The following is a 26,002-nucleotide window of genomic DNA, read 5'->3' on the forward strand; positions in this document are numbered from 1 at the left end:
AAGTGAAGCACATAATTAAGTGATTTGTTGAATTGGGGCCTTAATGCTATTTGTGTAGGGTTTCTTTTTCTTTTTCTTTTAATGTTGGTTGATTTCTCTTGCTTTTCTCAAGGGAAATGATTCCTGGGTCACTCTGCAATATTTATTGTGGGGAGGATTGTGCAAAGTGATGGCCTGTGCGTTTTGCCATGAAGTGACATGGGGACAGGTTCATTGTGTTCTCTAGTGGGATAACTGAGGGGTCTCGGCAGAGGAAGTATTGCTCTGCCAACTGAGAGTTTCCCTTTACATCACATTTGTGATGCACAGAGGCAATGTAATTCTCCAAATATTGCCTTTTAGTGCTGGTAACCTCCAGTTAGAAAATGTAAAGCCACATGTCTGAAGGGAGCATTTAAAATATTTGATTTCATATGCCAAGATTTTTTGTTTTGGTGTCAGCAACAAAACGGTTCATAAACCTATCTGTAGCCATGTGATGGCATAGGACTTGCACAGTTTTTGAGACTATATTTTTAAATGGGCCCTGTATACAATTTTTATTGTAGTGCACACATCTTGCACCCTGTAATAGTCTTTGAATAGTAAGCATGCCTCTTTGTTTGATAGCTCTGGGTGTGAAGTTTTAAAAAAGGACCATGGAAATAAAATGGAAAACAAGAATTTTTACTCAGTAGCTGAGTCGTTCCCCCCTTTTTAAAAAGGCCCATCTTTCCCCCTTTTTCTCTTTTTGGATGTGGGTTAGCTAGGGAATGAGAACACTATTCTGGGATGTGATCACCTGATTCCATAATTGACATTTCCAAAGCATATGCTTTGGAAACATTGCCAAATTTAGGCAGTTCTGCCACCTGGCCAAATACAACAGGCTAGCTTTTCCATGAGTTTGCACATTTTTACTCTCTCCTCCTTCCTCTCCTCTTCCCCACAAACTTAAACATTTTTGGGTTATTTAAGAGAAATACGTTGGCCTCCATGCTGTGGATATGAAATATGGAATTTACAAAAAATAAAAAATCTCAAGCAAACAATGACTCTTCTAAAATTATTTCTGTATGGTCAGTGCATGACCACAATTACGCTTGGAAGAACTGAAACCTAAAGGCATGAAACCAACTTCAGAGGTGTTTACTTTTCAGATATTAGGTATTACTCAGAATTTAGTTGTGTCACACTATTATCATTGCCAGCGTTAGACTCGCTGGGGCTCAGGGCACAAACCAAGGAGTGAGCCTGCAGACCAAGGCTGAAGCCCAAGCCCTGGGGCTGGGCCCAAAGCCTGAGTTGCCTGGTGTCACTGCTCGCCCCTCCAAATGTTCCTCCGCACCACCCTAGGGGGATGCGCCCAACAGTTTGAAAACCTTTGATTTACGTGTGATTTATTTCCACTTTTAGAGATTAAATTACTGTAATACTCATATTACATTTACCCACAGTGACTCTCTAGATATGGTGTAACTTAGCTTTGCTGGGCCCCCTGTGCCATGGGGTCCAGGGTAATTGTCCTGCTTGCTACCCCAACACCAGCCCGGCTATTAGTTTAGTAGAAATGACTCCAAATTTGACACCTTCTATTAAAAAGAAAACAGAGTTTTGTCAGCCAAAGTCCCAAATAATCACCCCACTTCACTGTTCCATGCATTCAGTAATTCAAAGCCTAAAATGTTTGACTTACAGTTTTCATCGAATTCTGGTCAATTTTTTGTTTTTAAAAAATGAAAAAAAAATTGTGCATCTTTTAAATTTCTAGTTTGACAATCTACTTTTCCTTCAGAAGTTTGAAAATCATGTTGGAATTGTAAAAAGAAAAGAACACTTGACCTTTATTTATAGATTAAAATACATATTTATTTAAATTTATGAAGATGCACCTATCTAGTGGTTATGGGGTATGTGTATTTATTATATGTAAAAAAACAAAATAAAACAAAAAAGAAATCCCATGGTAATTAGGATCAGTGAGCAGTAAATATGGAATTCTCTCAGATACCTGAATATAATAAAAATATAAACACTCTTATCTTTCATATTCATAGAGCAAAGGCGGCATTCTTAATTGTCAGTATTTATAAATAAGCAGCCAAAGCTTATCAAGAATCCTTCTAATTTTATGATTAGGAAATTAAACTGTTAGTATCAAGTTTTGTGTTTTAGGGGATAAAATATTGCATTTCTTCTTTTGATATTATAATTGTATTCTCATACAATTGTTCTTAAATATATTCCTTTCTTTATAATTTAATGCTTGCCATGGATTGCTTCCTTTGCTGAATGAATTCTGACTTTTAAAGAAACAGGAGGGCTATTCTTGTGTATGTACTTAAACAAACAAACAAAAAAAAGACTATCCACTTTTCTCAATACACTGTCCATCAGGTTTCTCTAGAACTTGAAAGTACATATTGCTTTTACATGCAGACCGAATAGAATTCTTTTTTTTTATGTTCATTGCATCGATATTGTCAGGCCATCTATAAAATCTTCCAAAACATTTTTTTTCTGACCTACACAAACATGGTAAAGAAGAAACCTTCTAGTTTTAGAAATATGTTTAATCCTGTTTCATTTGAGTCATATTTTAACTTTTCCATAAATGTATCCCAAATTAGAATTCAAATTGAATCCCAAATTAGAATTCAAAAACAAACTTATACTCCAATCCAGGGTTTCCCCTCAAAGAGTTATTAAGAAACTCTTGTTTAGTTTTAGATTTATTTTTTTTTAATTTCCCTGGACAATTTATTTTCTTTCCTGTCTTTGTTTAGTGTGATGGGACCATTTGTTTTATAACTTATTGCAAAAAATTGAAGACTGGAGGCAAACCAAATGGCTTTCTCTGTGTGTATTTCCAAGAACCCAGAAGTGCTCTATGAATCCTTTGTGCAGATCCCATCCCATGCTGCTCCTGCTGCTATCTGGGCCATAGAAATTGCTCAAGCTCTTAGCTCAGTTTTTTATTAACTTGTATTTTGAGCCTCACATGTATTTTTTTTTTTTTTTTTTTTTAGAGAACTTTGTTTAGGAAGTGAGGATCCCAAAGAAAGCAAACATTGGACCCTTAATGTTTAAAAACAAGCACATCCTTTGTTTTGAAAATTACCATTGACCATTCACAGCCCTAAAGGAAAGGATCTTCTGAAAATACTTTAATCTGTCATTACATAGGCTATATTCTTTACTTCCACTATTGCCTGTATAAGGGCATCTAGCTCCCAAAATACTGTTATTGCCTCTTTTCCCAAACTGGTGAATTGTAACTGTTTTTCTGTGCTTTTCATCAAAATGGTTACATGGTTCCTGCATTTATTCAGAGATGGATTCTGTTGGAATCTGTACTCTTTAGACACCAGAATGATTATTGTATTGTCTGAGTATTCTCCATGCTGCCTTTGTCTGTAGCTGTTCTGATAGAAGCAATTCCCTTATTTACTGAGTGATCCCCATGCTTTTCTAGTGTGGACTTCCCCAAGTTAGGAATCTCATTTGCAATATCTTATTTTATTCCTTCTGTGCCATTCTGTTTGGAGGGTTGACATCATCAGAGTTGCAGTTTGTATCCACTTGAGGCCCTTGACTAAATGCTGGTCCAGAATGTAGTCAGTTACTGCTCGAGAACAAAACAGAAGATAGTATTGTAGTTTTCTCATGTTATTAATGCTCAGATTGCCATTATCTGTACATGAATCCCTGGTACATCACATCCCTAATTTAGTTATACTGAACCTTTTTGTTAGGATGAATTTATCCACCTCTAAAGGATTCCACTGTACTTCTATTTACCATTTAGCTGAATGGTAAAAAAAATGTTCTTCTTCGAGTGCTTGATCATGTAGATTCCAGTTAGGTGTGTGTGCGCCGCGTGCACGGTCATCGGAAAGTTTTCCCCTTAGCAGCACATGTCGGGTTGGCTGTGGAGAGCCCTGGATTCGTGCCTCCACGGCAGTGAATATAGGTCCCTGTTGACCCGCCACCTCTTCAGTTCCTTCTTACTGCCAGTGTCGGAGGTTGGAACTGCGGTTGCTTGCTTTGCAAGTGCTTCCCCTAGTCTTTCTTATTCATAGTTGTAGTCAGTTTGTAGTTTTAGTTAGTAGTAGTTAGTTGCTAGTTGTTACGGTTAGTTTTAGTTGGGGTGGGGGGGGGACACCCCTTTCTTCTCCCCTTGGGCTTCGGGGCATGCCTCGGTCCCAAGGGCTTAAGCCCTGCGGAACCTGCCCCAAGCCCATGTCAACGGGCAATCCCCATGACTCTTGCCTTAGGTGTCTGGGGGAGGTGCATCAAACAGAGTGGTGCAAAATCTGTAAAGGATTCTGCCCGAGGACGAAAAAGGAGCGAGACTTCAGGCTCAAGCAGATCCTGATGGAAGCAGCTCTTCGTCCCCAACTGGTCCCAGGCCAGCAGGATCCAGCACCAAGCACTTCATTGCAGAGCGCTGCAGCCTCCGTGCGTAACACGGTGTCGAGGAAGGACTCTGGCCATAGAGACCCTCGGCACTGGCGCTCCCCAGCATCAAAGCCTCTAGAGACGGCTTGGCACCGCTCCCACTCCCTGGTGCCACATAAGCTGCACAGGAAAGCAGACGGAGTGGCCAGAGTGTGTCCGACGCAGGAGCACCCAGCGCCGACTACACAGGAGGCTGCAAAGGAGGCCGTTGAGTTTGGTGCCACTCGACTGACCTGATCGGGAGTGACAGGTGCAGGAGCTATAGCTTCCTTTCACCCCGGACACTTTTGAGGCCGCAAGGGACCTGATTGCCATGATGGCTCCCCCGTCCCCGGCCAGCAGGGACAGGCCTCCAGCGCCGCAGTGAGCGGCATCGTCTAGAGGCACGCCCGCCATGATGAGGCCTTTGCCATCTCCAAGACATTGCTTTCCACGGCAATGGTCTCTGCATGGTTACCCGATGCTGCCATTGTGGCTTCATTCTCCAGCACTGGCGTCGAGACGGGGTTCCCCGGCACTGGCTTCGCAGCATTGTGACATCATTCTCCTGCACCGACTGCTCAGCACCGCTCCCCAGCACTGTACTGCTTGCACCGCCATGGTCGTCGTGGTCTAGGTCCCGTTCATCGGACTCAGAGGCAGAGTCCTGCTATTCTATGTGCAGCCGGTACTGATCAGACCAGCATAGGTACAGGCAGGACACCAGCATGGTGCTGTGGCAGGTGCCGTGGCAGGGGCCCGCGCAATGGCCATTTTGGACCCCGTAGGCTTATCACCAGGCCCAGGGCACATTTTCCAGGGGTTCACAGTTGGTGGCCTCAGAGGGACATGTGCCCCCACCAGCCAGGGACTGTCCCACACCTCGGGTTTCCAAGGCAGCGTCGGCTCGTGGCGCTCAACAGGATCAAGTTCCCGCACCCGCTCCCAGCACCGAGACTGCAGTCGGCACCAAGAGCCATGGCGCCGAGCAGGACGACCCCAGGGAGCCGGCGGGCCAGGAGGGCCCAGGTGCCACCTCTAGCTTTGTCGTCTCCATCACCTGACGAAGCAGTGGCAGGGTCTTCCTCCTCTGGACTACTCCTCATTGATAGCAGGGCACATCAGGATTGCCACAATGTGGGACTACAAGCGGAGGAGGTGGTTGAACCGGAGGACCCTATGGTCGATATCCTAACACCTGAAGAGCCATCCAGGGTTGATCTGCCCCTTATAAAGACCATTTAGGCCACTACAAAAAATCCGTGGCAAACCCCTGCCTCCATCCCTCCCGCAACAGCCAAAGGGGTGAGAGAAAGTATTTCATACTCTCTCAAAGATATGAATACCTATTGTCACACCTGCAGCCCTGCTTGTTGGTGGTGGCGGCGGTTAACGAGAAGGAGAGACAAGGGCAACAGGGCCCAACCCCCAAGTTGAAAGACTCAAAAAAGATGGACCTTTTTGTCCGGAAGGTCTACTTGACTGGGAAGCTCCAGCTGAGGATAGCAAACCAACATGCAGAGTTCACATTAATAGTGGATGAGGGCAAGGCAGTGGCATGGACCTCTTTACAGGCCTCACTGAACATTGCGGATTTGGCCGCGCGAACCTTGTCCTCTGGCATAGCCATGAGAAGGAGCTCCTGGCTACAGGCGTCCGGGCTTCCTCCCGAAGTCCAACAAACTATCCAGAACCTGCCCTTTGACAGCATGGGCCTGTTCGCAGAGCAAACAGACTCCAGGCTTCACAGCCTTAAAGATTCCCGGGTGACAATGAAATCATTGGGCATGCATACCCCAGCAACCCAATGCAAACATTTTAAGACCCAACCCCAGCAGCACTTCTATCTTCCCTGGCCCAGGTAGGACTTCTATAGGAAGCGGGGCAGGAATGGCATCCTTCGCCCAGCCAGGACCAGGGCCCGACAAAACCATCGTCAGGCTCTAAGCAGGCCTTTTGAAGATGCGCCCAAGGACGGCGCACCAGTCACAGTACCGGATCCTCATCCCTGTTTCCTGAACTGTCTGTCCCACTTTTACCCTTCTTGGTCCCAAATAACATCAGATCTTTGGGTCCTTCACACAGCAGAAGTGGGACATTCTCTCCAATTCTGCTCCTCCCCTCCCTTTCACCCCCCTTCCCCGTCCCTCTTCAGAGTCTCTTCTTACGAGCATCTCCTCATAGAGGAGATACAGACACTCCTCGCCACAGGAGCAATGGAGGAGGTTCCTCAGGAGCTAAGGGGCAAGGGATTCTACTCCCGTTATTTCCTAATCCCCTAAGCCAAAGGGGGTCTCAGACCCATTCTAGAAAAAGTTGAGGTTCCGCATGGTCTCCCTAAGTGCGATTATCCCCTCTCTGGATCTGGGAGACTGGTACGCCGCCCTCGACCTCAAGGACACATACTTCCACATATCCATATTTCTGCCCACAGACGAGTCCTCAGGTTTGTGGTCAACCACAACCACTACCAATTTACGGTCCTGCCCTTTGGCTTGTCGACAGCCCCACAAATGTTTACCAAGCACATGTCGGTCGTGGCAGCCTTCCGACCGTCAGAAGCAGGTGCAGGTATACCCATACCTCAATAACTGGCTGCTCAGGGGGCGTTCCAGGGACCAGGTGGAGACACAGGTCCGCTTTGTCAGATCCACTTTTGACAAGTTGGGTCTCCTCTTCAACGAGAACAAGTCGACCCTGTTACCAACGCAAAGAATTGAGTTCATCGGCGCGGTGTTGGACTCAAGGTGGGCCAGGGCGTCCCTGCTGGAGGCTCATTTCTAAACGATGATGGACATCATACAAGGCCTCAGACAGTACCCTACCACCACAGCAAGGGGTTGCCTGAGGCTCCTTGGCCACATGGCGACATGCATTTTCATAATACAGCATGCCAGGCTGTGGCTCAGACCTCTCCAAGCTTGGCTTGCATCGGCTTACCGTCCGGGGCGCGACTGCCTGGACATAGTAGTCACCCTTCCGGTGCAGGTCCTCAAGTCCCTCTGCTGGTGGCTCAACCCACAGGAGGTGTGCGAGGGAGTCCCCTTCAACAGACCCCAGCCCTCTCTGTCTCTGGTAATGGACGCATCAGCTCTGGGATGGGGTGGGCACTTGGGAGACATTCAGATGCAGGGCCTCTGGTCTCAGGACAAGCTCTCACTCCATATCAACATCAAGGAGTTGAGAGTGGTCCGACTAGCATGCCAAACCTTCCAAGCCCATCTACAAGGGCAGTGCATGGCAGTTATGACGGACAACACAACTGCAATGTTTTACATAAGCAAGCAGGGTGGAGCCCATTCCTCTCCCCTATGTCAGGAAGTCCTCAAGCTGTGGGAGTTCTGCATAGCCCACTCCATTCGCCTGGACGCGTCCTACATCCCAGGTTCCCAAAATGAGCAGGTGGACGACCTCAGCAGATCCTTCCACAACCACGAGTGGTCCATCCGTCCAGATGTAATTCACAGCATTTTCCAGAGGTGGAGAGTTCCCCAGGTCGACCTGTTTGCCACATGAGACAACAGAAAGGGCACGCAATTCTGCTCCTTCCAGAATCATAACCTGGGCTCGCTTGTGGACGCATTTCTCCTCCCCTGGATGGAACATCTGCTGTACGCGTTCCCACACGTACACAAGGGTCCTGCTCAAGATCTGCAGAGACAGGGGGTGATCATAATGGTGGCGCCGGCGTGGCCTCACCAACACTGACACACCACGCTCCTGGAGCTGTCAGTGGACACCCCAATCACACTGCCACAGGTCCCAGACCTGATCACCCAAGACCATGGTTGGCTTCATCACCCCAACCTCCAGTCCCTTCATCTCACAGCCTGGAAGCTTCATGGCTAAACCCCATAGAACTCATGTACTCTGAGCCTGTTAGGGAGGTCTTGCTTGGTAGCAGGAAGTCCTCCACCAGGGCCACCTACCTGTCCAAGTGGAAAAGATTTACAATCTGGTGCGCTCAGGGCTGCACATCTCCAATGCAGGCGCCCATACCGCTCATCTGGGACTACCTACTGTACTTGAAACAGCAAGGTCATCATCCATCAAGGTGCACTTGGCAGCCATTTCTGCCTTCCATCTGGGAGCAGCTGGGCATTCCGTCTTTGCCAACCCCATGGTTGGGCATTTCCTGAAAGATCTGGAAAGGCTGTACCCGCAGGTTAGACAACCGGTCCCAGCGTGGGACCTCAACCTGGTCCTTTCCAGACTAATGGGACCCCCATTTGAACCCCTGGCGACTTGCTTCTATACCTATCATGGAAGGTGGCCTTCCTAGTCGCCCATGTGACTGTCTGTCCATACCATTTGTAGGGCTTCCATCACCATATTATTTAGGTAGGAATTGCATGATCTAACTGCACACATGTGCATGCATGGTTCTGAAAATCTGAGCCCAAAATTTGTTCTCTCTCCCTAGTTTAAAATCTGCTTCTTGCCTCCTCACCCCTGTTTAGCTTATGAGTGCAGTGGTTTACAAAATTCTATCTCATTTGTGAGCTATTTCACTCTAAACAGGTGTCCTCATCTTTTTCCAGTGTTTCAGTATTACTACCTGTTGCACTGGTGATATAGTGAAATGTATCCATTATCTGTTTGTAACAGAGAGAGGCCTCCTTTCCCTATTCTTCCTCAACATGGCAAATTCTGAAGCTTCCTTAATGTACAGCCCCAGTACGCAACATCTGTTCCCATATGCTCTTGGCATGCAAGCACTGACTCCCCGAGCATGAGCAGCTTGCTGCAGCTCTGATCACCATGTCTCCAACAGCTTATATTGTTTGATTCCTGTTTGTATAGAGTGACAGTTAGCCTGAGATGTCCCATGAATTACTTAGTAAAACTTAAACCTTGCCCTGCTGTATTATGCTGCCAATTCCAAATAGTGTATACCCTTCCCCTCAACCCCAGAATCCACCTGCAATTTGTTGATTTACCTCTACTGGAGGCAGTGTGCGACCTGAAGAAGTGTTTAAATGTATTTATTAATGAAATTTGAACATACGGAAGAAGAATATATGTAAATCCAGGGTTACAAGAGTGATTGCCACAGTATAGTATGTGACAATATATCTTATCTGGAAAGCTTTGGCACATAGTGACAGCTGAGATGTACTCAGAGTGAAAACGCAACTGCTTTTACTGGATGTTATTGAAAAAAATTATAAACCTATTTCTGTGTATACAGCATATTAGTTTGTAGGGCAATAGATGACACTCAGAAAAATGTGGTCTCAGTATTTACAGTACAGAATGTGCTTTCATTTTGTTGACACCTACGGAAAGGAAAATATTCTACAGCAACAGATAGTTTCAGTCAATTTTCTGCCTCCTTTCTGAGGCAAAATGTAGTAGTTGTAAAACAATCTCGAAAAAGCATATTTGCTTGCTGTCAGTTGCCAGTGAGAACTTTTGGGGCTTGCCGTGTGTTTCTGTAATGGGCTCTTTGATGCCAATTCTTTCCTGACTTTAGTTAGTTTGCCTTTGTTCATTTTCTGGTTGCTCTTTAAACAAATATGCAGCTAATTTAGACCATCAATAAACAGAACCAGTGTTTAAAAAAATGGTGATGGCTTAATCCATATAATGAACCAAATAGATTATATATAAAAGGTGGTAAGATATGCATATGAATGTGAAATTCTACAAGAACTTCCATTTATTTAAAAATTAAAAGAAAGCAGCAAACGTTATAATATTTACAGTCTTGTGAATCTAGAATTTTAGCCCTTTCAGCCCCAATCTAGCAAAGCACTTAGACACAGGTTTAACTTTAACCACACGAGCAGTCCCCATGATTTCAGTGGGACTACACAAAAGCTTGAAGTTAAGCACATGTTTATCAGGGTCTTAATGGAAGGCTTGATGATAAAACTAGCTGGTTGTTGAGAAGAGAGACAATTTGTGTCAAGAGAGGGGGCATAAGAAACAACTGTATATTAAAAATCAGAAATTTAGACTCAAAATAATGTTTTACATGTTGAGCCTATTAGAATAGGATATTCAGTTAAATATATTATTAGCAATCTTTTAATTAGCAAAGCCCTGTGAACAGGCCGACAAAATACAAAGCACGAAGGAAGCCTAAAGAGAGCTTTATTGGTTTAACAAAAACGGTTGTCTTTCCATTCTAGGAATTTAGGGTGACCTCATAGTCAGCTGAGATTAATTGGAAACTCAGTACTGTGTTGCTGGGCATATTGATTGGTTTAGTTGAGAAGCATCCAGCTCAATTTTCGATCAGAAATTGGACTAAGTAGTAGCTGTGGGTTTTGTAACATGACTCTTTCGTCATTAAGGTAGTTAGATGGGATTTAATTGCAATATTGCCAAACCCAAAAGTTTAATCATGACTCAGCCCCTCAGAATCAACATTTTAAAGAATAATATACATATTGTTTTGCCTTATAGTTTTTGAAACTTTAGGGTTTATTCTTTCAAGCTTTTTCCCTTCGAGTGTGAGGGCTAGAAACGTCTTCTTTTTTTTTAATGAAAGATGAGATTACCGTATAATCAGCTGACTTCAGGCAACTGGGGCTTTAAGAAAAACACCAAATATTGCAAGATTTGCAATAGAATCATGAGAATTGGCAATGCAGTATTGGGAACTCGTGAAAATGCTGATAATGCCTTCTGTATTTGTTTCCCATTATTTTTAACCATACTGTCCTGGAAACTGAAACCATTCCTGTTACAGTTGAAACACAACCCTATGTTTGGTGCTTGCTTCTTCTGTTTCTCTTGAAACTAGGCCCATGTTTACTGCAAAGCTTGTGAACCTGGACTGAGTTTGCAGCAAAACCAAACCAATGAGCTTCACTGGAAAATCTTTATGCAGCTTAACTCACAGGATCCTTTTATTTTTACACAGTGGATGGGGAAACCAAAATAATCTGTTGAAACGACTATATTAGGAAAGTGTAGAAAAGCTTCCTTAGAATGACCTGACTTGATAGCACTAGGAATACCTTCAAAAGGTCACTTCCTTCATCTTGCAATTTACAGTTTGGTGATTTTGAAGACTCAGCAGACATGCTCTAGAACAGTGGTTTTCAAACTTTTTTCCTCGTGACCCAGTTGAAGAAAATTGTTGGTTCCCGTGAACCAACATAATTATATCTTTTGACTAGAGTTTTCATAAAATCATAATATTGCAATACATTCCAGCTTAACCCACTTTACATAACTAACACTAGACACTAGCCTTAGTAAGCCTATCGTAAGGAGTGTGGGAGGTGGCCCAGGGTAGGGCAGAGGGTAGGGTGAGGGCTCTGTCTGGGGGTGAGGCCTGCGAGGTGGGGCTGGGGATGAGGGGTTCAGGATGCAGGAGGGGGCTCAGGGCTGGGGCAGAGGGTTGGGATGCGGGGGAGGTGAGGGCTCTGGCTGGGGGTGCGGGCTCTGGGGTGGGGCCAGGGATGAGGAGTTTGGGGTGCAGGTAGGCTGCCCCAGGGTTGGGGCCAGAAGACTTTCCCCCGCCCCCGCTCCCGAGCCCTCTCCCTGCCAGAAGCAGCTAGCTCTGGGGTAGGGGCCTCTCTCTCTCCCTGCCAGCAGGCAGCTCCGAGCTCTCTTCCTCTGCTCGCAGGAACACGGAGTTCCGGGGAAAGGGTCCGTCTCTCCCGGCCGGCAGCAGCGAGCTCCGGGGCCAGGGGAGAGCCCCGCAGGAGCCCTGCAAGCCCCAACTTGCTCCCCTCCCCAGTTCCCACCCACTCCCACCTCTGTTCTCTCCAGGTCCCTGCTGTGCGGCCCTTTAGAGCTGCTGCGCAGCAACAATCGTTATAATTTGAATGAGCAAGTTACCCAGTGTCTAACATTCCACGACCCAGTATTGGCTCACGACCTGTGCTTTGAAAAACACTGCTCTAGAAGGCCATTAAAAAAAAAACAAAAAAAAAACCACTTTAGCTTATATATCAATCCTGTTAGAGAATTAGTCTTGGCATCTAGTCACCATTAGTTTTCTAGAAATTGTGACTGTAGGGGAGTTTTAAATATAGTTTTGTCCACATTTGGCCAAGGAGCAACTCATCTATCAAATTTTCAGTACTGTGCATCTCAAACTTGATTTCCACAAATGCACATGCAAATTGGAAAATTGCATATACTGGTGGCCAGTTAAATACACAACTGATCATTTGCACACATTCAGTTACTTGATTTGTGTGTGGTAATTTGTGTGATGGTTGCTGTAATTGCACACAACTGCAGTTTTGATAATCTCTGCCATCGAGCATCTCATGTTCCTTGAGGTGACTTTGGGCACTTATCAACAGATGCTATTTCGTACAATGCCTTCATCTCCTTGAATGTGTGAGAGTCCTTGCAGCCCCATGTAGATAAGTGCATTTCATACAGAATATGGATTTATATTCTGTCCTATCCTTTTGTGTTTTTTCCCCCCTCTTTCTAGGTCACCTTTTCTATAAATTTGGAATTACAGAGTCCGACTGGTACCGGATCAAGCAGAGCATAGACTCCAAATGCCGGACAGCTTGGCGGCGAAAACAGCGAGGCCAGAGTCTTGCAGTGAAAAGTTTTTCCAGGCGAACGCCTTCCTCTTCATCTTATAGTGGCTCAGGTAAAAGAAACATTGGAGAAATGGAAATTTACCCTAAACATTTCATTTGTCTTTCAAAATACTTGAAAACAAAATTAGCTTCTATTAATCTACATTTACAACAGGCTCATATGTAGACACTACAAATTGCAGTATGTTTAGGTAGCTATAATGTACTATCTATACTTGAATATAAACTGAGAAAGAGATGATGAAATTTCAAGTGATCATTTTGGAATAAGACTGTGGCTTGTTGCAGCTTTTCTTGCAAGTAGAGTTTAATGTTGACAAACAGACGTGTGTGTGTGTGTGTTTCTGGCATGAGATGGAGGAAGGGAAGCCATCCACCAAACCATCAATAAATATGTTCTTGTTTTGAAATGAAAATTGTAACTGATTTCAGTAGGTAAGAAACATAATAGTTTCAATGGGTTATATACTTACGTCTCAACTCCTTTCTGCAATAATATTCTGGTTTGATTGCCCCTTCCCCAACCCCAAACAAAAATTTTGGCTGTTTAAATACAAAATCCTCATATACTAATAATGTATGTGCAAGTTCATGCCATTATGTAGTATACCCACTACGTGGTAACCAGATTGTTAATTTTTTTCAGTAGAGGGGCTGTATATTTATCTGTGATTAAGATTCATAATAAGAATAAAAGAAAAATGAATCTTGTTAAAAAAGTCTTTTTCACAGTATGTTCATACAGTTTATTAGGACATGTTTAATTTTGTTCACAAAATATTTACTAGCTATCCTTAAAAATCTAGTCGGCAGTGTGTTTCCACATAGATATAGGAATGAACAATAATAAAATGAAAAATGTTGACCTAGGAAATATTCTCATGGGACATTTTTGGCTCATGCTTATTTTAAAAGCAGTATTGTGGGGTGTTTGTACATCATATATTAAAAGCAGTATTTTGGAGGTGAGCCCAAAGAAGAGGAAGTAAATTTGCTTGCCTCCATGAAGTTTTTGGTTGCATGTTAACACTAACGCTGTATCTTATGCAAAAATGTCAAAATCTGCTTTCAATGGACAATTTTATATACTGAAACTTGAAATAATTTCCGGAATTCTCAGATTAAAACAACTAATCAGCATAATGATTACCATAAACTATATTTATTGATGGGATTTTATTTTGAAGCTCTCTTTGAAATCTGTTTTCTTTATACAAAATGCAATAGTTGAAGACCTTATAGCCACATTAGCATGTACATATTGACTAGTGTTGGAGTTCATTGTGTTAAAACTATTAATCATTAATCTGCTAGGTGAAAAAAGGACCAACAGTGAGATGTAAAGCCCACAGATGCAGGTCGAGGGCATTTATATTAACTATATTAACTCAAGAGGCAGTAGTCTCCTATCTAAACAAAAACTGTATTCTCTCTCTGTCTCTTTCTGTTATAGCCTTTAAAGATGTCTTTTTATCCCAAATGTGATAAAGTTCTACTGAAACATCTGCACATTTAGCTTTCAGGGCAATGAGACTCTCTTTGCCAGTGGTGGGACACAGACAGTAATAGTAGCCTCCATCTTTGATAAATGTGGATGAAATGTTCCATGGATTTCATGGTTTCTGTGTCTTACGTTTTCCTCAGAACATGGTCGATCCTACTTCCTGGGAGTGTTTGAGGTGCTGCGTGAATCCACCAGGTACCTTCACATCCAGGAACTATGAAAACACTGTTAAGAAAAAGCAGCAAACTCTGGTCAGGCTCCGCTGCTGTTCTGAAAACATTTATGGCATCCCAAGAACAAGTGGGAGCAGTAGTATTTCACCTGAAGCTTCTCCAGCAGCGATTTGAAAAGAGTGGAAGAGGTATAAAGAGAGCAGGAAGGAAGGGATAAGAGGCAGGATGAGAGTATAGGGAAAAGGAAGAGGGGAAAGATTTTTTTTTTTTTTTAAATTGATTCATGCAGTGTTTGGAGGGGTGGGGGAGGAGATAACTTTTGGATGACAGAGTTGTAATTCCATCTCAGTGTTCAGGTAAATACATGAACCACTTAGGCTTTGCTTTTGTGGTTTGACATCCCTGGAACCTCTCGGTTGAATTACAGGTCCATAATTCATAGGCATCTGTTACTTATTATATACACTGTATAATGGATGTGGCAAAATTCCCATTGCCAGCTAGTAGGGAAAATAAGTCATATTTTACAGCTCTGAAGTAATCTAAGGTCTGTATTTCACAGTTATGACAACATAGCTGTCAAATATGGCTTTTTAAAGTGTTACATATGAACCCAGACAACTTTTTATGGTAGCATTTGCTTCAGGGAGCAATTTAAGGTGAGCCTTGAATGGTCTGAAATTCAGCTACTTGAGAAACTCTCTCTTTCCCCTTTTTTTGTCCAGGCTGTTAAGATAAGCTTGAGTGTTCCTTTAGTCAGGTCTTAGGATACAACACTATGAGATAGATTGCAGGGTCTTCTCAATACGTGTCCTTCCCTCACCTATGGAACTCTCTCATCCTGCTTGTTTGCTGGAGTTGATATATTACTGCTTTCATGTCATACTAAGGTGCACCTGCGTAGACCGATATTTAGTTTAGAATTTTGTTCTGGGCTGGTCAATGAATGTTGCCATTGGGCAACAATAACAGTAATGACTGGACTGTCTAGTGTAGATGCTTCTGTTTGATTTAATTAAATTGTAGATACTGTTAGGTGACTAAGTACAATAGTGATCTATATAAATGGGTATATAATGTGTATTTTAATTAAACATCATTTACCTTTCAGGTAAAATATGGTAGCTGCTTCACACAGTAGAGGAAGACTATGACTTACATAAAAAATACATCTCAGGATTAGTCTGCCATCAAAAACCATTCAGTTTTCTTTCTGTCTTCACTGTGATGTCATCAAAACATTCTGAAGAGTATGTGGCCTTATAGGTCAGTTTCTTGTGGAGTATTACAGTGATTAACAGGAGTCGTAATCTTTGCACAGTCAACAATAATAGTAATTATTATTTTCAATGCACACTCTTGTGCGCTCAAATAAATAAAAAAGAGAGTCTAAATTTGACAGGATGTGATAAGTGAGGGTCATAAACAGACCAGGAAAGTGGGGTGGGAGAGGAAGGACAAAGTTTACAGTAATATCTCAAAGTTAATCAATAAGGCATGGTCATATCTACATAGTTTCTTTAAACTAGTTTCTCTATGTTTCTTTTAGTGCTTCATAGGCTTCATAAGACAGGGTGGGTGAGGTAATATCTCTTATTGGACCAGCTTCTGTTGATGAGAGAGACAAGCATTCGAGCTTACACGGAGCTCTTCTTCAAGTCTGGGAAACATAGAGGGTCACAGTTGTCTTGTAAATATTTGAGGCAGGCAGCAGTGCTGTCATTGTGAGGGATGTTGGTTTATCGGGAAGTGACATATATGGTGGTGAGGATGGGGTTCTGAGGGAGATAGTTAACATTGTGGAGTTTGCGGAAGAAGTCAGTTGTGTCCTGGAGGAAGCTGGCCCTTTGTGTAGTGAGTGGTTTGAGGATGGGTTCTATGAGTGCTGACATTTCTTTAGTGAGAGTGCTGTGGCCAGTTATGATGGGTCTGCCTGGGTTCCCTGGTTGAAGGACCTTGGAGTGGATTTGTGGGGGACGAGTTGGTAGAGTGTTTCTTGGAGGTGTTTGGGGAAAGATTTGATGATATCCTTAAATTCCTGGGTAAATTGTGGTGTGGGGTCTTCTTTGATTTCCATATACTAGCTGATGTCAGACAGTTGTCAGTTGGCCTCATTAATGTAGTCATCATAGTTGAGCACTATGATGGCACCCCCTTTGTCTGTTGGTTTGATCACTACCTGGTGGTTAGATTTCAGGGACCGTATAGCTGTCCCCTTGGCTTCATGGCAGAACAGAGCCTTTAGGATAGATGTGTGATGGGTTGGATCACAGAAACCCCGCCTCGGGAGCTGTCACCTGATGTGCAAAGACTACCCCTGCTCCTGTTTTCCCTGCCAGCTCAGGACTCCAGCACCCTGTCTTGCTGAGCCAGACACTCCCGTCTGCTCCAACGAAGACCCAGGGTCTGAATTACTTGCCCCAAAGCTGCAGGTTTACCTGAAAACAGCTCACAGAAGTGTGCTTGTCTTTAGCACTCAGATGCCGAACTCCCAATGGGGTCTAAACCTAAATAAATCCATTTTACCCTGTATAAAGTTTATGCAGGGTAAACTCATGAATTGTTCGCCCTCTATAACACTGATAGAGAGATATACACCGTTGTTTGCTCCCCCAGGTATTAATAAATACTCTGAGTTAATAAGTAAAAAGTGATTTTATTAAATACAGAAAGTAGGATTTAAGTGGTTCCACGGAGTAACAGACAGAACAAAGTAAAATCTATGTCTAATCAAACTAAATACAGATAATCTCATCCTTAGAGATGCTTCAGTAAGTTTTTTCCTCAGACTGGACACCTTCCAGGCCTGGGCACAATTCTTTCCCCTGGTACAGCTCTTGTTCCAGCTTAGGTGGTAGCTAGGGGATTCTTCATGATGGCTCTTCTCCTCTCTTTGTTCTGTTTCACCCCTTTATATATCTTTTGCGTAAGGCGGGAACCCTTTGTCCCTCTGGGTTTCCACCCCCCCTCACTGGAAAAGCACCAGGTTAAAGATGAGTTCCAGTTCAGGTGACATGATCATATGTCACTGCAAGATTTCATTGCCCACTTGCCAGCACACACATATACAGGAAGACTCACAGGTAAAACACAGCCATCTGCAGACAATGGTCCTGGTTAATGGGAGTCATCAAGATCGGAGTCATTAAGATTCCAAACCACCATTAATGGCCCACACTTTGCATAATTACAATAGGCCCTCAGAGTTATATTTTATATTTCTAGTTTTAGATACAAGAGTGGTAGATTTATACAAATAGGATGATCACATTCAGTAGCTTATAAGCTTTGTAATGATACCTTACAAGAGTCCTTTTGCATGAAGCATATCCCAGTTACATTATATTCACTTATCATATTTTTATAAAACCATATAGACTGCACAACGTCACAGGATGTAAATGAGGTGAGAGAGGTGGCTTGGTTGAATAGGTTTAGGAAGCTTGTCTCATGCATAGGTGGCAGCACATAGGAAGGCCTACAGTATAGTAAAATAATATATTAAACACTGCCATTACGGTATTGAACAGTGAAATTATTCTACTGCAGAAATCATAGTTGAACAGTAGCATGGACATCCAATAAGTGGATGTTATTCTTGACTAAATTTTCCTTTAATATGTGTTTAGAGTCCAAGATACTTTTATCTTCCAGCCACAAATCAGTTTCCCACGATGCATACAGAAGACAAGAATGTTCGAGGTATGTACGATGGCCTTTGGTGTGGAAAACACATTTTTTTAATACCTGTTTGTTTTGTAGATCCCATTCAGCTCTGAAATACAGCTAACTGCCATCCACCCCAAACTTGGTAGTACTCCAGTCCGTAGTGCAGGATAGCAGTCTAAATCAAATGCATAATTCAACCAATAAATAAAAATAATATTCCAGCCATGTTTTTCTTGATGTGGACTGGAATGTTGTAGAGTCTGATCTGATCTGTCAAGGTTAGCTGTTCATATGGTTCCAAATATTTTTAACATTTTAAGCCTGAATAGCTTATCTCTGTTGTTGATGATGATAACTAGCAAGCTAGCTGTATAAAAAGTCTTTTAGCTAGTGGATTTCTGGATAGGAAGAACTGAACTTCAAGAATCTCAGTGAATAACATATGTGTTTTAAAAACAAATAGTTTTTAACTGAGAATATCACTGATATATTTCTTTGCACAATACAAGGCATGTGTTGACGATTGATTTGGGTGCACTTCTACTACAGCACATTTTAAAATTAGTTTTAGAATTTTACATATGCTTTTGGCATCTTTTGGTGTCCCTAGCCTCTGTTGCAAGAAGCTGGGAATGGGTGACAGGGGATAGATCACTTGATGATTACCTGTTCTGTTCATTCCCTCTGAAGCACCTGGCGTTGGCCACTGTCAAAAGACAGGCTACTGGGCTAGATGGACCTTTGGTCTGACCCAGTATGTTCTTAATTAACTAAATTGAATGAGTTTGCTAAAATGTAGTCAGCTTAAAAGCCACTGTCAATTTATTAAGGGCTAGACCTTTGCTCCTAGCCCCGAGCATGGGGTTGTGTGTAACTGTGCTGCCCTAGGAGAAACTCTCGGGCAGAACGGTGACTCCCTCATTATTCCCATGAGCTTCCAGTTTACTTTGGCTCCCCCCAGTCCATACCTCTCCTCCATCCCTTTTCCATTCACTTGTTCGCATAGGGGGGAGGGGACTAGTAACCCTACTCAACTTATCTACCTCCCTGTGCCTGGAGCAGCCATCTGAGCAGGCTGCGCAGTTAGGAGGGTGAACCTTACAACCCCTTACTCCGCATACATCTGCGTTAGGCTGGGCCACAATGTGGCCTGAAGGCTTTAAAAGCTGAAACATCTCAAAACTGTTATCTGGGGAGAAATATTCTGCAAAGTCTGAATATTTATTTTATTTTAAAATCCACCACTCTGTTCCCCGAGCCCCACATCTCCATTTCAGTGTGATCACGCCAGAGCACGGCATGTACACTGCCTGCCGGAGCCGCTCCTTTTTCTCTGTGGGAGCAGCCGTCTAACAAAACACTGTGCAGTTTATTCAGAGGAGAATATAATGAACTGGGAACGCAGTAGCAGCACCCTAGTGCAAGTCCCTCGAGGGCTGGGTGTAACCAACCTGGTGTCCTGGAGGAAATAAACTATACAGCAAGTTCATGTAGTACTCTAGGATGGGGAGCAATAGAACGTTTACCAAATAATGAGGGACAAATTGAAACACATTTTCTAAGCTTGTAAGAAAGCATTGCAGATAATGGAGAGTGGAAAAACTTTATTGACCCTTTCACCAGGTTCAAGGTGATAAAATAACTGTTGTTTTGTAGCTCTGTTTAAACTCATTGGCTGCCAGATAGTTAATTTTTCTTAATATCCCCATGGGAAGTGTTAGGGGGGTTCAGAAAGTATTTCTGTATTCTTTTGAAAATGTATTTTCTTTCATATTATTTCTGCCAACTGATATGTGAAGTGGACGCACAGTGTCAGTTTGTCTGCATTGCAGCCCAGCTGTTCTGAAAACATCATTTAGAAGCTTAAAAATATTTGTGAGGGCTTGGGAGGGGGTGTGTGCATGAGGATTTACTATAGTCTCTGTATTAGCTGTTTTCCTGAGTTTTAGGTTAGTTTTTTTCCCCTCCTGAGTTTATTGATGAACCCGAATCTTTATTTGAATATAGTGAATGAAAGGCACTAATGAGGAAAAAGATCTAACGTAGAGCTGAATTACATACCGGTAATTAGCATGCAGTGATGTTTTTAATCACATATCTCTGAGGGCTGATTAATCTCAGAATAGCTTTCAATTATAAATCCCAGTGTGTGTGTTTCAGTCAGGGGATGCTTATTAGTACTTTTTTTAAGTGCTGTAAAACAATGAGGTTCTCTTCTGTATGGGACATTTGCTTGCCCTTGTTCGAAACTCGGCAAGTACAAAGTAATAGTTTAATACTTTTATATTTGGGAATGGTAAATATCTAACACGTCTCACCATCATTTAAACCAATGTGTTCTATTAGTCCTGACATTTCTTTTAAGAACACAGTGAAAGAGCTGTTATATAATAGCTTTTGATGAAAATGCAGGCCCTAATTAATTTGTACTTCTATAATAACCAACCGTGTGGAAGAGAGCTTAATACATGACTGGGTTAAAATGCTTAACTACCTTCTTTTTGGTGGAAAGGTGTGGTGGATGTGTTGAACTGCAACCATCCATGTTGATGTGGGTAGTGCTGCTGAATGGCATACTCTGAGGAGGGAGACAAGGATTATACTGCGCGTGTAATTGTAGGGGAACTGGATACATGGCTCAGAGGATTAGTAATGGGATCTAACATCTTTTATCTCTAGGTTGCTGGTCTGTCTGTAGTTCTGGTTTGTAGTAACCAAAGCTGTTACCATCTGATAGCTGTTCAGGATATGATTTGAAATGAATTTGATGTCAGTCTAGTTCCCAGCAGAGAGGTACAAAACTCGCCACTATTGCCCTCCTTGTTGGCAATCCCAGCAGACTGGCTGAGGACTGGGGTAACCATGAAGACTGAACTGTTGGTGGGAATGTGGAAAAGCTTGCATGGTCACTGCCCTGCAGCATGTCCTATTCTGTGACCCAGTAAATGACTTCAATCTCCAGAGCTTCTGAGCTGGTATTTTTCACCATTACTGTAGTGTAGTCACTTCATTTTTTAAAATGTGATTTCCCGAAACCTATCTGGCTGTAACCTGGGTTCCTTTTTTGTGGGTCCGAAATGCCCATTATGAGAATTGAATTGTTACATGCTTCCTAGTCAAAATGATCTGGATACATTCACATTTAAGGAGGCTGCACATGCTTGAGTTGCGTTCTGAGGTGCTTGTGCTGGCTATCATTAGACATGTTAACGTTATGAGTGAAACGTTCAAACTGAAGTCGTCTCTGCTTTTGCAGTACGGACTAGTTCATATGACGTGACTAGCTTTATATCATATATCTTAAAAATAACAAATTTCCTCTTGTCTTTTCAGTATATCACAATTAGAAGTTAACTGTGCTGATCCCTGGTCGGTGATGCCTAGGACAGCATGAGATGGATACTACAGTTCTTAATCAGGCATTGTCAATGGGAGTTTTGCCTGAGTAATTATTGCATCGTGATACTGAAATCCTAAACGTTCAAAAGTAACTAATCTCTAGACTAAATATGTCTAATGAAGCTGTTAGGAAAAAAAAAATGAACTTATGCCTTTTCACTGCTATTTTCCTCTCCTCCCCCCAAAGTTATTCATTAAGATTCTTCTAAATTTAATTGACTGTGCAAGTTTACAGCAGCCGCAAGATTTATGGGCCGTGTAAAGAAATTAGAGTAGATTGTTGGGCTCAGGGAGACGTTGTATTCCCATATTTCATCTGGCACTTCAGTTTGAAAATGTCACCCTTTATTGTGCTTGAGGTATTAATTGCAATGGTCTGTCCTGCTCTTTTCCAAGCCAGGGTTTTAGTTCTCAATGTGTGTGTTTTTGTTTCTTGTTTTTTCTGACAAGAGCCATACACATGGCTGCCAGAGTAGGTTAAGCAGATATCGTTTTAAAAAACATGCATATTTTGCGGGGGAGGGGGCAGAGGGAGGAGGGAATTGGGTCCATTTTTATTTCTGTGAATTGTCCAGTAGAGGGTGATGTAAGGTGACGTAGCCAGTACTTCTGCCCTTTTTTGGAAGGGTAGATTTCTTTGATTTTAATTTGTTTTTCTTATTCCTCTTTTTCTAAGAAAAGAGTTCAGGCCACCCAAAACCGCCTTCCCGTTTGTTAGTAGAGCACTGGCAGTGTTATGTATAACACTGGATAATAATATGCAAATAAGCAGAGCAAGCAAAAAACCACTTTGCTCCAGAATCCAACCCTCCATCCCTTCTTGCCAGAACAAGGGGGCAGATCCTCAACTCATGTCAATTGTCATAGCTTCATTGACGTCAATGGAGTTATAACAGTTTATTCCAGCTGAGGCTTTGCCGCCAGAGTCTTTGAAGAGAAGTAGAGGTTCACTTACAGTTTTTAGCTCCTATTTAAAATAAAATTGGGGTGTGAAGACAAATATCTAGCAGTCGATTTTAAGAAGCTATTTTAGAAATAAAGATGCAGAAACCCACAGGGAGATTTAAATAGAGATTAATTCAAAGAATGAATGAAGCAAAATGACAGTGGAAAAAGTGATACGGAAAATGCCAGAGGTTTTTCCTTTGGCATAAGGAATGTTCAAATTGTTCTTAGTTGAAAGTTAAATACACACATGCTTGAAAGAGTTGTGAATTACATTTGTCAGACAAATCCCATCTGGCTTTCACAACTCCTGAAGAGGATTAACTTTGAAAAATATGCCACAGAAACGAGTGTTTTAGTGGGGTGACTTTGTCAAGTGTTGAGGATTAGCCCAAAAAGATAAAGGCCTTTTTTAGAGCGATTTACTTTTTTTTGGCTCATGAGAACATACAGTAAACACAGATTTTAAAGGGTCTAATTCTCCGTTCATGAAAAAGGAACTAGTCGTTTATAACATTTTCCATTTCATAACCCTCCATTTGTGAAAAGGTAAAAGCAGCATCTTTCGTTCAAAGGATAACTGTGACGCTATTGCATCTGATCCACCTGAAAAGAAAGATGCCGTGAAAATACCACACAGCACTAACTCAACTGTTCAGATGATGTCCAAGCAAATCCTCCATTCTAAAAAACGTGGTGGAAAATTTCAACATGAGAGTTCAGCTGTACAATTTCTCAGAGCCAGGGATTCTCTGTTATATCAAAGTTGTAAATGTGGGGCCAGATAGTTTACATTATAGTGATTTATAACTGTTGACATATCCTCCATTCAAGCTGTGTGCTATTCAAGTTTGTATTTGTTTTTTATGGGGAATGTTTAAAAATGGATAAATATTACTTTTGCCTGGTCAGAGCTTTAGAGGGGGAAAAACAATTATACATAAAGGATGTTTTGTTTTTAGACACTGCTGAGTTCTCTTTTCCTTTCTTCTTTTTTTGTTACTAACTCTGGCCATTGCAATGAAGCCAAAGATTGGAGTCTATTTATAAGCAAGTTTGCTTCTTGAGAGATGTACAGTTCTGAATGCATTTGACCGCATTCCTCCCACTTTAGATTGAGTTTGGTATATGCAGTTCTTACCAGCCCCTGTTTAAGCTTGTTGATGCAAAAATAGTTTTTAACATCTGTAAAGTAACAGCTGGACTACAGCAAATACAGGTCTCTTTGTATTATTCAGTTGCAAACAAATTTCAATGTTTCTTTAATGGTCTGCAGGCCTTGCTAACTCATGGATACTCTTGAGTTACAGGCTGTTCCTGGTAGGGAAATAAGAACATATTTATAATGGGGGTTTAAGGTTTTCTCTGAAATATAGTATTGTGCTGATAGAATTGTCAGTTCCAAGCTATAGGAATTGCACTTTTAAAATGTTGTTGAAGTTATAGGTGAGACATATTTCTTACCCCATCATTCAGTTCCATCTTGAGTCCAACAGTTACTGGGTGGAAAAAAATGAGAATATAGGATTATGTGTTTGGACGCCAGGACTGACCAGCTTTTGATTTGTGCAGTGGGGTTTGAAAAACATACTGAAAGCAAGAAGTCACAGCTGGATGTACTAGAGGTGGCCTGTAAGGAGCAAGGTGAAAAACAGAATTGGCATTCCTTATAATCTAATAGCCTAGTATGCGGGAATAAATTGATGCTTAATAAAACAGAAATGATGGAAAATCAGTTACGTGAAAACGATATGAAAATTCATGGCACACAGACAGGAGAAGATAAAAAGATGTTTGTTTTTCTGGAAGAATCATTTACCCAATTAATTTAACTAAATAATAATACAGTCCTTGAGTCCCTCCAGTGGTGGCTCGACTGCAAGCAGTATGTGCGGGAATACCTTTCTCCAGGCCTCAGCCATCACTGTCCCTAGTCACAGATGCACCAGTGATGGGATGGGATGCACACCTAGAAAGACTCAGGACCCAAGGTGTCTGGTCCCAGGCAGAACTTTTGCTGCACATCAATGTCAGTGAGGTGTATGCGGTTCGCCTTGCTTGCCAGACATTTCAAACCCATCTACAGGGGAGATGTGTATCAGTATTGACAGACAATACCACAGCGATGTTCTATATAAACAAGAAGTCAGGAAGTCCTCAAACTGTGGGACTTCAGCATTGCCCATTCAATACATTATACATTCCAACAGAACCCATTTACTCTGAACAGGGGTATCTGGTAATGGACCTCAGAGTAAATCATATGTTGGGCCTGATCAGTGACATCAAGTACAAAGTCTCTGGTCCTTATAACTAGTACAGGGAGATTTTGTTTTTCCTTCAGTGTGGGTCCATTAGGTCCAGGCCAAATATTTGGTCCTGACTCTTGTGAAAAAACTCATATTACAAGATATAGAAATCACATATGCATGAAACTTCATGAAAATTGTGAGAGTATTTAAGCACTGACTTTCTGTAAATTAGGATAATAGTCAGCCATATGGCACACTGACCCATCCTCCATCTATAGCAGGAATAGAACCACAATTAGAGCATAACATATAACAATTATACATTAGTTATTTTTCTCTTTTTGGTAACTTTACTTGGCTGCTTTATTCATACTTTCTCTTGACAGCCTTTTATGTAATTAAATGTAAAAGTAATTTAAAGCTATTTATTTGGACTACAAAAACAAGTAAACTTTCCGCCAAATAACTAGATTCTAGCTTAGCCATATTGAGTTGGTTTTCAGTTTCCAGACTCAGGTTTAAAAGCACAAATTTGTTGTCTTGCACTAGTCTGTTCATAAAACAACGAGTGTGAGAACAGATACTAATTAAACAAACTATTTTTTCAGAGCATTGCAACTAAAATATTAGCACACTAGCACAGAGTCCTGTGGCACCTTGTAGACTAAAGAACGCTCTAGTAAAAGTAGCCGCCAATGACTGCTCCTCACATTAAGCAGGGCGGGGACGACAACTGTTTACAATACTCTGGCAATGTAAGAAATCCTCTTGAAGTGGATATAAATGTAATTTTACACCCACTTTAAGATGCCTTTACTCACCTCTGGCAGTTAAGGGGTAGAGAGAGACAGAGTGATTTTGCAGCAGCTGCAGATCAGAGTGGGGATGCTGACCTAGGAGACCAGAAGAGAGGGGAAGTTATATAAGTAAATGCCGGGCAGGAGAAGCCCTCTTTTACCTGGATCAGGTGGAGCAGCACCCACCCTCCCACCCATGGAAGTGGCTAAATAGCAGGTTTGGTCAGGATCCACTGTCAGCATTGTGCTAGTTGCTCCTTTCTCGGGGGAGCTGGGAAGGAATTTTTTCTTCATCTCCAGATTGGTGAGGGAAAGT

At 42.3% G+C, this 26,002-nt stretch overlaps 1 protein-coding gene across 2 annotated transcripts in view; it reads left to right on the plus strand.

The window, feature by feature from the left end:
- LOC112105766 (protein BANP) overlaps window positions 1-26,002 on the plus strand; it is a 251,621-nt gene that overhangs the window by 115,876 nt on the left and 109,743 nt on the right. For both annotated transcript variants that reach the window (XM_024198684.1, XM_024198686.1), the window contains exon 8: window positions 12,830-12,997. In XM_024198684.1, coding sequence (XP_024054452.1) covers window positions 12,830-12,997 — 168 coding nt within the window. The remainder of the gene's footprint in view (window positions 1-12,829; window positions 12,998-26,002) is intronic.

Source organism: Terrapene carolina, unplaced genomic scaffold (genome assembly GCF_002925995.2).
Source record: "Terrapene carolina triunguis isolate 2854851 unplaced genomic scaffold, T_m_triunguis-2.0 Scaffold33891, whole genome shotgun sequence".
NCBI lineage: Eukaryota > Metazoa > Chordata > Testudines > Emydidae > Terrapene > Terrapene triunguis.